Source organism: Giraffa tippelskirchi, chromosome 13, assembly GCF_054371585.1.
Source record: "Giraffa tippelskirchi isolate mGirTip1 chromosome 13, T2T-mGirTip1v1.2.pri, whole genome shotgun sequence".
In the NCBI taxonomy this organism is placed as follows: domain Eukaryota; kingdom Metazoa; phylum Chordata; class Mammalia; order Artiodactyla; family Giraffidae; genus Giraffa; species Giraffa tippelskirchi.
The window spans coordinates 104,159,498-104,172,312 of NC_137287.1; the positions used below are offsets into that span (position 1 = coordinate 104,159,498).

At 48.0% G+C, this 12,815-nt stretch overlaps 1 protein-coding gene across 4 annotated transcripts in view; it reads left to right on the forward strand.

The window, feature by feature from the left end:
* Positions 1–12,815, forward strand: part of EFCAB8 (EF-hand calcium binding domain 8) — a 51,236-nt gene that overhangs the window by 1,499 nt on the left and 36,922 nt on the right. For all 4 annotated transcript variants that reach the window (XM_081559692.1, XM_081559690.1, XM_081559689.1 and 1 more), the window contains exons 2-5: positions 3,720–3,771; positions 6,343–6,511; positions 10,926–11,044; positions 12,562–12,665. In XM_081559692.1, coding sequence (XP_081415818.1) covers positions 3,720–3,771; positions 6,343–6,511; positions 10,926–11,044; positions 12,562–12,665 — 444 coding nt within the window. The remainder of the gene's footprint in view (positions 1–3,719; positions 3,772–6,342; positions 6,512–10,925; positions 11,045–12,561; positions 12,666–12,815) is intronic.

Below are 12,815 nucleotides of genomic sequence, written 5' to 3' on the forward strand. Positions count from 1 at the left end.
ACTGATGGTACACGAGTCCCTTAGACGCAGGCCAGAGAGGCCCCTGCCCTGAACCAGGCAACCTACTCTGTCCCCTCTCTGACCATGTCCTTTTCTACTAGATGAGGGAGGTCCCAGGGGCTAAGAGGATGGCCAGTCAGCCCTGCTGGTACACTGCCCTTCTTTCTCCACTGCTCTCAATATTGGAATTACCTGCCCAAATCCCTTTGAACCTGATTCCAGAGTCTGGGGCCCTATTCCTCAGTGCATCATTAAAACTTTTTTAAGAAGTTCTTTTTATTTTTTGGCTGTACCTGGCAGCATGAGATCTTAGTTCTCTAACCAGGGATGGAACCTGCGCCCTCTGCAGTTGGATGCAGAGTCCTAACCACTGGACCACCAGGCAAGTTGCTCAGTGCATCCCTCGAGGGCAGCCCTGCCTAGACTTGAGGTGGCCTTGGAGCCGTGGAAGCATGGGATGTATGGGTGTATGGGTGACGGTGGCTGTCCACATACCACCATTCACAAGCCCCCCCTCAGTAGGACAGAGAGGACAGCAGGACAGAGGGCTTGGAGGCCTTCCAGGTTGTTAGGAAAAGTATTCGTGAAGGCACGTGAATAGAATGTATTTTATTTAGCAATATATTAATCTATGAACATTTTAAGTAACTAGACTTGCTGTGTAGACCAGTGTTTGTTCTTTTGCCCTTGGCCCCGTAACTATTAAGGGCAGACCTGTTTACAGATGTGTGTATGTGTACACACACATTCTGTATATCAGCCCATACCTATTCGTCATCCTTTTGTAAATATTGACCTCATTCTGTGCACTCTTTTCTTTTGAGCATCTGGAAATTCCCCCTAGTCATCTGCTGAAGGTCTGATTCATCTTTTTGGTTCCTTGGGTAACGTCCTGAGTGCAGGTGCACTGATTTGCTCAGCCATTCATCTACTAAGAGTCATTCACCATACTTCTTGCTGCTGTGAACGACGCTGCCACCAGCACTCCTGTCCAGTGATCTTTCACAGATGAATAAATTGTACCCACCATTCACTCTCTTTAAATAAATCTTCAAGATTACCATGAATCTCTTCTGAATTAACAAATAAAGAGGAATGCATGGTTTTATACTATAGACATTCTCTTTGATCTCACCTGCCAGAAATAGCTGCCGTTAGGTTTGGAGTATATTTTTCCAGGCTCTCTTTCTAGGCACGTGCCAACACCTATATGGAATATTCTTAACAGAAATGGACTCATGAATACACCTCTGCAGCTTTCTCACTGGTGACCTTGCATCGCCATGTTCAATGTCCTTCATTACCACCGTGGCTCACTCTGGAGCATCCCAGACTTCTAGTTGACCCATCCTGTCTTTTGTGTGTTTCTTCTGCTCTCTCTATCCCCGCAGTGTAGCCATTTTTCAGTCCCCATATTTCTAGGAACTTGTTTTTTATTTCTAATTGGACAGCCCAGCATCATGTGCATTAAACCACTTTCCCTCATTGTTTCCTTTCCTGGAAATGTTTCTGGCATTTCCCTCAGTTACTTGGTTCCTGGCTTCCAAGTCTCCTTTCCTTTGGCTCTTCTCTCCCCTTTGGTTCTTATATCTGGGCTGTCACCGAGATACAGTTTAGGTTAGGACACCATTGGCCAGTGTCCAGTCTTCCTCCTCCTTACTCCCCACATCTTATGCTGGTGAGTTTTCATAACTGCCCTTCATCCTGTTCAGACTTCCTGGTGAAGGTATTTAAGATTCTACATTCTGCTTCCATTTTTCTCCTTCCTCTTGCACTATTCCTCCCCCCCCCCCCCCCCCCCCCGCCCAGGAGCCCTTTGTCAAGCCAAACTGGCTCATTTGCTCTGTCCCCCGAGCCTGAGACTCATCTCTTTCCTGGCTATTCCCCTGCCATCCTGGAGTGCCCTCTCGATTCTTGCTGGTGGCAGTTGCTGATGAGGTGGATTCACTTCAGTTCAGTCGCTCAGTCGTGTCCGACTCTTTGCAACCCCATGAACCGCAGCACACCAGGCCTCCCTGTCCATCACCAACTCCCGGAGTCCACCCAAACCCATGTCCATTGAGTCGGTGATGCCATCTAACCATCTCATCTTCTGTCGTCCCCTTCTCCTCTTGCCTTCAATCTTTCCCAACATCAGGGTCTTTTCAAATGAATCAGCTCTTCGCATGAGGTGGCCAAAGTATTGGAGTTTCATCTTCAACATCCGTCCTTCCAATGAACACCCAGGACTGATCTCCTTTAGGATGGACTGGTTGGATCTCCTTGCAGTCCAAGGGACTCTCAAGAGTCTTCTCCAACACCACAGTTCAAAAGCATCAATTCTGCGGTGCTCAGTTTTCTTTATAGTCCAACTCTCACATCCATACAAGACCACTGGAAAAACCATGGCCTTGACTAGACAGACCTTTGTTGGCAAAGTAATGTCTCTGCTTTTTAATATGCTGTCTAGGTTGGTCATAACTTTCCTTCCAAGGAGTAAGCGTCTTTTAATTTCATGGCTGCAGTCACCATCTGCAGTGATTTTGGAGCCCCCCAAAATAAAGTCAGCCACTGTTTCTACTGATTCCCCATCTATTTGCCATGAAGTGATGGGACCAGATGCCATGATCTTCGTTTTCTGAACGTTGAGCTTTAAGCCAACTTTTTCACTCTCTTTCACTTTCATCAAGAGGCTCTTTAGTTCTTCTTCACTTTCTGCCATAAGGGTGGTGTAATCTGCATATCTGAGGTTATTGATATTTCTCCCAGAAATCTTGATTCCAGCTTGTGCTTCATCCAGCCCAGCGTTTCTCATGATGTACTCTGTATATAAGTTAAATAAGCAGAGTGACAATATACAGCCTTGACGTTCTCCTTTTCTTATTTGGAACCAGCCTGTTGTTCCATGTCCAGTTCTAACTGTTGCTTCCTGACCTGCATACAGGTTTCTCAAGAGGCAGGTCAGGTGGTCTGGTATTCCCATCTCTTTCAGAATTTTCTACAGTTTATTGTGATCCACACAGTCAAAGGCTTGACTTTGATGAAGTGGATGGATGCTCCTAATAACCCTAACACAACACTGTCTTCCATCCTCTGTGGAGGTCCGTTGACCCAGGGCAGTGTGCCCTTTGTATGCTCAGAGCAGAGCTCCATGGAACAGACCTCTCCCATGCACTGCACCTGCCCCCATGCTGCGTGAGGGGAGTCCTGTCAGCTCCCTAAAGAGGTCCTGCCTCCAAGGACATCGAGGGCTGGGCGTGTGGGGTGCCCGTCGTGGATTGTCAGGAGCTCGTCTTGCCCCACCTTTGGTGAATGTGTTTGACCCTCTGGAAATGTGCTTTCCCCAGACCTTATTTCCCTAATCTGTGGATTACAGTTGGACCCCTGCATGATCTTCTAAGCCTTTTCTACTTCTGTAAAATGGGTGATTCCCTTTAGGAAGCTGTTGGCATGACGCCAGGAGTATAGTAACCTGAGAAGCCTCAGGGCATCATGAGGATAGTTCTCCCATCAGTGGAAAGAAGGCTTGCAGGTATAAGCTCTGGAAAAGCTCTGTGTTGGAGGAACCCTTATGGGAAGTGGGGTGCTTGTCAAATGTGAGTTGGGGGTCCACAGGCCTGGGGCACCACCTTTTCCCTTGACCTTGACTTCTTTTCCATCTGCCTGTGATTCAGCTAGGTCAGCCTCCACATGGTCCTTACAAAGATCAGAGTTAAAGCCACTATAATTCCCTATTCTAGGTCGAGACCTGTGTCTTCTGAGGACTTCAGAGACAAGCCTGTGTCTCAAAAGGTAAGAAAACTATTGGAGTTGATAACGGGAGGGGTATTCCAGAGCTGCCAGACATCACCCATGAGCATCCACGTCTGTTGATTATCAGGTTATCAGCCTCCACACCAGGGGTTGCAGATATTTACAAAATATTGATAACTTAAGTCTAAGCTGCAGTAGGCTGGTTTTGCCTTTTGAAGCACTTCATGGGCCAAATGCAATAAACCTGAGGTCACCAATTTCTAGTATCTACTTGGACTCTACTTAATTTTGTCCAGCCAAGTTGTGATAACGGTGGGGTGGGCTGTACAGAGTATTATCAAGTCAGGTGAGTGTTCAGTGTCCATTGTGTGCTTGGGGCTGGGAAACAGATAACTAGTGTAGATTAAATGAAGATAAATTTAAAATGTCCCGGCCTTCAAAGAGCCAATTTTGGTACTTCCCTGGGGGTGTAGTGGTTAAGAATCCGCCTTTCAATGCAGGGGATGTGGGTGGGTTGGATCCCTGGTCGGGGAACTAAGATCCCAGGTGTCATGGGGCAACTAAGCCTATGTGTCACAACTACTGAGCCCAGGCACCCTAGAGCTGGTGCTCCACAACTAGAGAAACCCCTGTGCACCCAAACAAAGAGGCCACGTGCAGCAGGGAAGACCCAGTGCAGCCAAAAATAAATAAAGAGCTCACTGTGAGATGGAGAGAAATAACAGGCATTCTCATGGATTGTGTAATACAATGTGGTGGGGCTTCACATGTGTTCAGGTGTCCCTTTGTCTCACCCCAACTCTGCAAGGTGGGTACTAGGGAGAAAGATTCCGCAGACAAGGCAACTTGTGGCTCAGAGAAGTGAACTAATAAGTCCACACTAAATGAACCTGGGAGCAGGGAGCCGGGCAGAATCCTAGTCCAGAGATCTGGGACTCTACCATCATGTTTCCCACCATGCCTTGCTGCTACATGTATGGAGAGACACACACAGGTGTCATGCATGCAGGGCAGATAGGAACAAAGAATTTGGGAGCACAGAGGTGGCGGTGATGACTCTCACCTGAAAGTCATTGAGGAGCTCCTCGGAGGAGGTGCATTTGAGCCAGACTTTGAAGAATGGGTGGGACTTCACCTCTGGAGGTGGTGGTCTGTGTTGCAGATAGGGAAAGACATGAGTAGATGTGAAATGTTGGCTGTGATTATGGGGCAGTGGAGAGCAGTTGGTGTGCCTGGACCATGGTGTGTGCATTGAAACTAGAGACAGGTCAGAGCTGCATGGCAAAGGGCTTTGAGTGCCATGCTCAGGAGTTGATGGGGATGATGGGAATAATCTGGAAAGTGTCAGCTGGGGTCAAGTCATGATCAGACTTGCCTTCCAGAAAGAAGATTGGCTCCAGTGTTGGGAGGTGGATTGAAAGGGAAGAACAAACTCTGGTCCCAGTTGGGGAAGGTCACTGCACTTGTCCCAGCAGAAGGCTAGGGCTTAAGGTGGGGCAGGGGTGGGGGAGAGGAGGGATTAGATGTAGGAACTGGATTACGGAAGAAGCAATAAGAAGGACAGTAAGAATGCAAGGGAGGCAGAGGGAGGAGCCAAAGATGGTGCTGGGATATCTAATCTGGGCGCTGCATGGCTGGTGAGAGAATTAACCAGCTCATCTGCTGGGCTCCGTGAAGGCAAGTCTCCACTCTGTTCACTGGTGTGTTCACAGTGTCTAGTGCTCAACGAATGTACACAGACCCTGAGTGAATGAGGGCAAGTTCACAGTTGGATTCGCAGTTAGATGAGCTCTGTGCTTGGTGCAATTGGGGTAGGAAGAGTGAGTAATCCAACCTCCACCTTGTCCTTTGACTTTCTGAACCGATGCCTCCTTGACTGCCCAACACCCAAAGCAGTGCATTTCAGTGGGCAACACTCAATGGTTATCACATAGTCCACACCTGGAGTCTTCTTGGGGAGGCAGCCTTTGATGCCCTGAGCCTCCAATAACCTGAAATACAGTGCTAAGTGTCAAAATGAGTCTCACGTAGGGGCTGCAGAGAGGAAGCATTGTGGAGGGCTGGGGAAGGTTAGGTAGGGGATGTGGGAAGGTGAGCAGGAGGAGGAAGAAGCTGAGAGCCCCTGATGGCGGGAACTGCGTGAACTTGGCTGTGTGCACAGAGGATCTGATCTGACCTGGGGTGTCTGGTCTGGTCAGGACAAGATCGTGATGGCTGGAGAAGATCCAGTCAGACCCCTTGCGGTCTTGAATTCTGACCACTGATGATGTGGAACTATATAGTTACCAAACTGAAGCACCTTATAAATTAGTGTCCTGTGATGTGTGAGGTGGGATCTTGGCTGTGGCCACTAACCTCTAAGCCTCAATCACAGCACATGTGTAAAAGAGAAGCAACAGTTAACTCCCCAGAGTCAGGGGACACAGTTAGATCTTCCCTGGACTTCTTAGGGCTAAAAGTGGTTCAGATCTACTTGTTTGCATCACTAAGTAACACACCATAACACTACGTACCCCACAGATGTTCTCTTTCAATAGATGTGCTTAAAACTGTTCAGCTCTGGAAGTCACCCCTCTCAGGGCCTGGTTCTTGTCATCATCTGTGTTCCAGGTGTCCTTTGCAGGTGGACCCGGGAAGAGCAAGGAGGTTCTCAGCTCCCCTACACCATCCGTCTCCGTTAGCCAGACGTCTGACTTCCAATATGAGCCTCAGCTGTTCACTGAGGCACACCTGGTTGAGATGGAGAAGACATTTCAGAGCAACGTCAACTCGACTGGAGGTGAGGCTGTGTCATGGGCCCAGCCTCTGGCCTCTGCACAGGATGGGACTCAGGACCCAGCCTGGGTGGAGGGTACAGGCTGCACAAGCATTTTTGCATCCCGTATGTCCTTTAAAACTTTTCATCATTATGCTCTGTAAGTATTGTAAGCCCACTAGAGGCTATTTGGGACCGAGGAAAAAAATACCCCTAATCCAGACACTTGGGTAACCACTGTCAGCATTTCAGCATGTTTGCAACTGAACAATTTCATATGCATGGTTTGCTATCTATTGCTGTGTAACGGTATTTCTACAAAATTCATGGCTTAAATCAACACACATTTACTATCTCACCATTTCAGTGGGTCAGGAGTCTGGGCACAGTTTAGCTGGCTCCTCTGCTCAGGGTCTCACTAGGCTGTGATCAAGGAGTCAGCTGGGGCTGCAGTATCAACTAGGCTTGACTGGGAAGGATTCACTTCTTTTTTAAAAAAATATTTATTTATTTGGCTGTACTGGGTCTTAGTTACGGCATTTGGGATCTTTAGCTGTGGTATGTGAACTCTCAGTTGCAGCACGTGAGATCTTTAGTTGGGACATGTGGGATCTAGTTCTCTGACGAGAGATCAAACCCAGGCCCCCTGCCTTGGGAGGTGCGGAGTCTTAGCCACTGAACCACCAGGGAAGTCCTTGTGAAAGATCCACTTCTAAGTTTATGCAGGTTGTTGGCAGAATTCAGTTCCTTGAAGCTATAGGACTAAGGGCTCTCATTTTGTCCTGGCTATTGGAGGGCGACTGTCTTCAGCTCTTAGAGCTGCCTGGTTCCTGGCCCTCTGGGACTCACCAGCAAGGCTGACTTTGACACTCAAGCCAGGCAGGGAGCTAGAAACTCCAGTATGAGGTGTGCTACCATCGCATAGTCCTGCACACACAGTCCCATACATCCTGTCACCACTGCCATCTTCTGTTGGTCAGAAGCAGGTCACAGATTCCACCACACGCAAGGGGGCATGGATGCTAGGAGGTCTGCCATCACGGGGCCACCTTCAGTCTCTTTGCCCCAGAGGACTACCTGTGTTTTCACATGTCTGTAAACCATACTTTTAATTTCACACCCTCCTTTTTCTCTTAATGTTAATTCCTTAAGGGTTTTTTTTTCATATGTTATGTGATCTGCTGAACCATCATTAGCAGTGAATGCAAGGGCTCCACTGGTTGACTAAGCCATTTCCCTAAATGAAACATTTAGTTTTTTTTTAAACATTTATTTATTTGTTGTGGCTCTTGGCATCTTTGTTGCATCATACGGGATTTTTCCTGGTGGTGCACGGACTCTCTAGTGGTGGTGTGCAGATCCTGGAGCACACAGTCTCAGTAGTTGCAGTGCATGGGCTTACGACATGCGGGATATTAGTTCCCTGACCAGGGACTGAACCCATGTCCCCTTCATTGCAAGAAGGACTCTTAACTACTGGACCACCAGGGAAGTCCCCAACTTTCAGATTTTTACCAAGTTTAAATAACATTGTGAAGAACATCTTTGTACATAAGTTTTTTTTTCTTTTCAGAGCTTGAATTTTCCCCTTGGGAAAATACACATAAAGTTTACTTATTATTCCTACTGGAGTTTTTAAAGGCATCTTTATTTCTATCCAGTAGACTCTGAGCACTCTGGGGCCATGGCTACTTGCCCCGTCAATTTGAGTTTGACAGCCACACTGTGATGTGGGCAGGAAGGGTAACAAATGGCCTATTTATAAAGAGCAGAGTGAGGCTGGTGGCGGGGGGGGCGGTTTGTGTCTGACCTGAAGCTGAGATGCTTCGTCATCTGAGCTCTTTGGGTGTTGGTGTTTGGCGGCCAGGGGGTGCCACCACTGTCTTGGAGGACCTGACAGTCCCAGTTTTGGCCACAATTTTTATTGTATTTTGTTTTGAACAGGTAATATATTCACACAGGTCAAAATTTAAAAAGTGCCATCACCTCTCCCTCTTTTTGAAGTAGACCACTATTTTTTTTTTTTAACAATAACAGTAAAAATAACAGTATTTTTACAATGCTTATCCTAGGGGATGTATTAAGGGTATCTAGGCTTCCCTGGTGGCTCAGATGGTAAAGAATCTGCCTGCAATGCAGGAGACCTGTGTTTGATCCCTGGGTCAGGAAGATCCCCTGGAGAAGGAAATGGCAACCCACTCCAGTATTCTTGTCTGGACAGAAGAGCCTGGCAGGCTACATACAGTCCATAGGGTCGCAAAGAGTTGGACACGACTAAGTGACTCTCACTCACTCCCTCCCCAGGGACATGATATTTTGTGCTTTTGTGCTTCAAGAGCTATTTTAAAAAATTATTTATTTATTTGGCTGTGTCGGGTCTTAGTTGCGTCATGCGGGATCTTTCCTGGCGGCACACAGACTCTCTAGTTGTGTCACATGGGCTCCAGAGCATGCGGCCTTTAGTAGTTGCAGCATGTGGGCCTTGTTGCTCCTTGGCCAGTGGAATCTTAGTTCCCCAACCAAGGATTGAATCCATGTCCCCTGAGTTGCAAGGCAGATTCTTGATCACTGAACCACAAGAGCTATTAATGCACCATTTGTTCATTATACACGTGAGACTGGGTGAGTGTTTCCTTTTAGTGGCAATGTGCAGGGAACCTGACCGGCTCCCATATGTACCCATCCTCTCCAGGACACCTTTGTGCCTAGTCTCTTCTTATACGCAACAGTTTTTTTCAGTAAACTGTTTTTAAGAAGAAGGATATGAAAATAATATGGCAGTGAACAATATATATAGGTTTTTAAACAGCAATGAAAGGACTCTCCCTGTAGTGCTGTCAAGAGGAGTTTGTTCATTAATTCTGCACAAAGGCGCTTTGACTGCCAGCTCTTCCCCGAGGGGATGGCTCCGAGCTCGTGGGTTGATGTCCATCTGATACACAGAGGGACCGTTACGTGTCACTCAAATGTGTAACGCTCTTGGCTATCACTTCGGATGAGCAGGCTGGGTCTTTCTTTAAGCAGGGCACCTTTTGTTCAGCCTTTCATTTGTTCCTCAGTCTAGCCTTAAGCGATGACAGTTGTCACTTCAGCACAGAGCTGGTTGTTTTATGAGGAGCACGGAGCAGGGTGAGAGCGTGACCCCAGATTGCTGGGAATGGCTCGGTGCCACCACTCACCAGCTATGTGACCTTGGGCTCACAACCCACCTCTTTGTGTCACAATTTCCTCATGCCTCCCCCTCCCCACCCCCTGCCACCATCAGGCGGTCAGTGTGAAAAAACTCAGATGATACTGGTACTTAGTCATTATCATCACATCCCCCAGTGCTGAAGGAAACACTCAGCAAACAAACATCTGCTTCACGCAAGAACTCGGTCATGGAGAGGACAGGCTGAGCCCTGTACTCCCTGAGCTCACGGCCAGGGTGGTAATGAGGAAGGTCAGGGGGCAGTGGAACCAGGCAGGGTGGTATGCCGCCTCCTTAGAGAGTCTCTGGGAAAAGGCTTCCCTGTGGAGAAACCAGGCAGCACAAAGGCCTTGAGGTGACAGATGTGGGGACATGGTGGCTGCTGCAGAGAATGAAGGGGACAGTGGTGGGAGGTGAGGTCCTAGAGAAGAGCCTTCAGGCTGAGGTGAGAGTTCCACGTATTTGGAGCAGGTTTTAGATGCACTTAAAAAAATGTTTCTATTTATTTTTTTGGTTGCAGTGGGTCTTAGTTTGGCACTCGGTTATCTTTACTTGCTGCATGTGGGACCTGACCAGGGATCAAACCAAGGCCCCCTGTACTGGGAGCATGGACCACCAGGGAAGTCCCCATAGGAGTGCTTTTTAAAGACTGTGATTATTTTTTAAAAACCTAGGCAGGAGTAATCGACCCCTCTGCAGACAGATTCCCTTGTAGCCACAAAACCCAGCAGGGGAAAAAATTTGGTTCTTGTCCTTCTGTTCCTTGTTCCTCTCCCCTTTTCATCTTTCTCTCCAGCCCAAGGTTGTATTTTAATTGCCTCTAAAAGATGCACATCTCTTCTCCCTCTATAGCTTTGGATTTATTCATGTCTCTTTGTTGCCATTGCTGAAGTTTTTCTCCTTTCCTATTTATTTATTTATGAGTTTTCATCAGTTTTCTTTGTCTCAATGCCTGGTCTGTTTATTTGCTGAGAAATGGGATCTGATCTCGGATCTGATCTTTTTTAGTACCCATCCCCCCTCACTGCTCTGGGGCCACCACAATGCTCTCGTGCAGCAGGTGTGGAGCCAGGATTTGTGGGTGATCGAATGTTGAACAGATAAGATGGAAAAGATGACCCAGCAGCATGACCCTCTGTGTGTCCCCCCCTGCCCCCAACACCCAGACATCCAGGAACACTGTGGCTGGTGATGGGACCAGGGGACTTGTGATGAAGTGGATGGTGTTCTCCCTTCTCTCTCTTGAAGCCCTGGACATGAAGACTTTCATTAAGGCTGTGAAGAAGATTCTTAGCAATATGTCAGAAGAGATGCTGGAAGCGCTGTTTTTGAAGGTGGACTTGAACTGTAACGGCTTCATCACCTGGGTGAGGAGGGCACCCCTACTGCCTCAGAGAGCTGGGGGGAGTCTGGGAGGCGTTGGAGGGGCACAAGGAGGGCGGAGGATTCGGGGGACAGATTCTGGGGGACTTTCTGGGTAGAGGGAACACTTGGTGTCTTCAAGGGGGACCTCTTGAGACTCCTGAGAGCTGGACTCGTTGCAGCGTGTTCCCTTCTGGGGGACAGGAGAGTGTGTGACAAAGGCTGGTGACCCCTGCATGAGGCTGGCTGTGCCCCCAGCGGTGAGCAGCAGAGGCCTCCAGCTGCCATGTAACACTCCTGCACACCGGCCTCCCATTTGGCTAAGGGGGTTCCAGCCAATGCCACAACCATCTCGTGGCCCTTGATGTTCACTAAGTGTCTGTTAAATCACAAAATGTCAGAGTTTTAGAGCATATTAATGATAACGCTACCCCCTGCCCCAATTTTAAATGTTCTGCATTGAGCATATACAACATTTAAGAATGCAGAACACAGTAAAGTACAAAAGAAATCAGTCTGATGTATTGATGTAGCAATGCTGACAATGACAGCTAGCATTTACAGCAGATATTGATCTAAGCAGTCTAAATATTATTATACTCAAACCTCACAGGAATCCTGTGGGGTAGGTGCTGGTAATGTACCTCTATTTGACAGACTAGGAAACTGAGGCAAGAGAAAAATAAACTGGCCCGAGCTTACAGAATAACTTTAGCTGAGTCAGTCTTCAGACCTAGGGATTTTCCTTCAAGAGTCCATGTGTAGTCAGCTCTGTCATACCTCCCCCCAAGCATAGATGTACATTCTGGGTTTTTTTGTGGTTTTTGTTTTCATTTCTTTTTTTAAATTTACTTTTATTTGGAAGATAATTGCTTTACAACGTTGTGTTGGTTTCTGCCGTACAACAATGTGAATCAGTCATAAGTATACATATGTCCCTTCCTTCTTGAACCTCCACTGCCCATTTCTCTTAATATTCTATAATACATATGTTTCTAGCACTCTGTCATCTACACCATGATCTTTCTTCATAGCTCCCTGTCTCTTGTTATGGCTTCACCTTGTGGTCCGCTCTGGCCTTGGCCGTATTTTTGTGAGGCTGGTCAATAGAGCCTAGAGTTGCCCTTGTGGCTTATGGGAGCTTCCCTGCTACTGACTTGATATATGAGCTGGGGCAACTCATCTATACTTACGTGGGCCTCAGTCTTATTATCTGTATAGTGGGAGGAATAAAGGGACTCCGAAGAGATGCCAGCTGTGGAGCGAGGTGAGGATCATGTAGAATTACAGGCATGAGGTAAAGAGGGAGGTACTGTTGTGCCATCTTCACTTACATATGCAAATAGGCCCTCTGCACAAAGTAGATCCCAGAACAGCGCCGGTGCTTGGCGGCCTCCCTCCACCAGAGCCTCCGGGGGCTCCCAGAGACCCTTGGGAGGGGCCGGGGGAGAAGGGGAAGGCACTGGAAGCCAGTGCTTGGTTTGGCTGACACCCACCCTGCTGGCGCTTCTTCCTGAGGCAGCAGGAGTATGTGGACTACGTGATGCGCGAGTTCCAGGGGAAGGAGAAAATGATGAGGGGCCAGTACCGCCTACGCTTCCACCTTCCCATGAGGATCATCCACCTGTAAGGAGCCTCTCCCTGGGCTGAAGGGTGTGTCTGGACAAGGCTGGGGCCGGCCTGCACCTGCGCCCCTTCCTGAGTCCCCTCTCCATCTCTAAGCACTAGAGTTGTGGCTGGATACACTGTTATTTCACAGTTTTCATCACAAGCCTG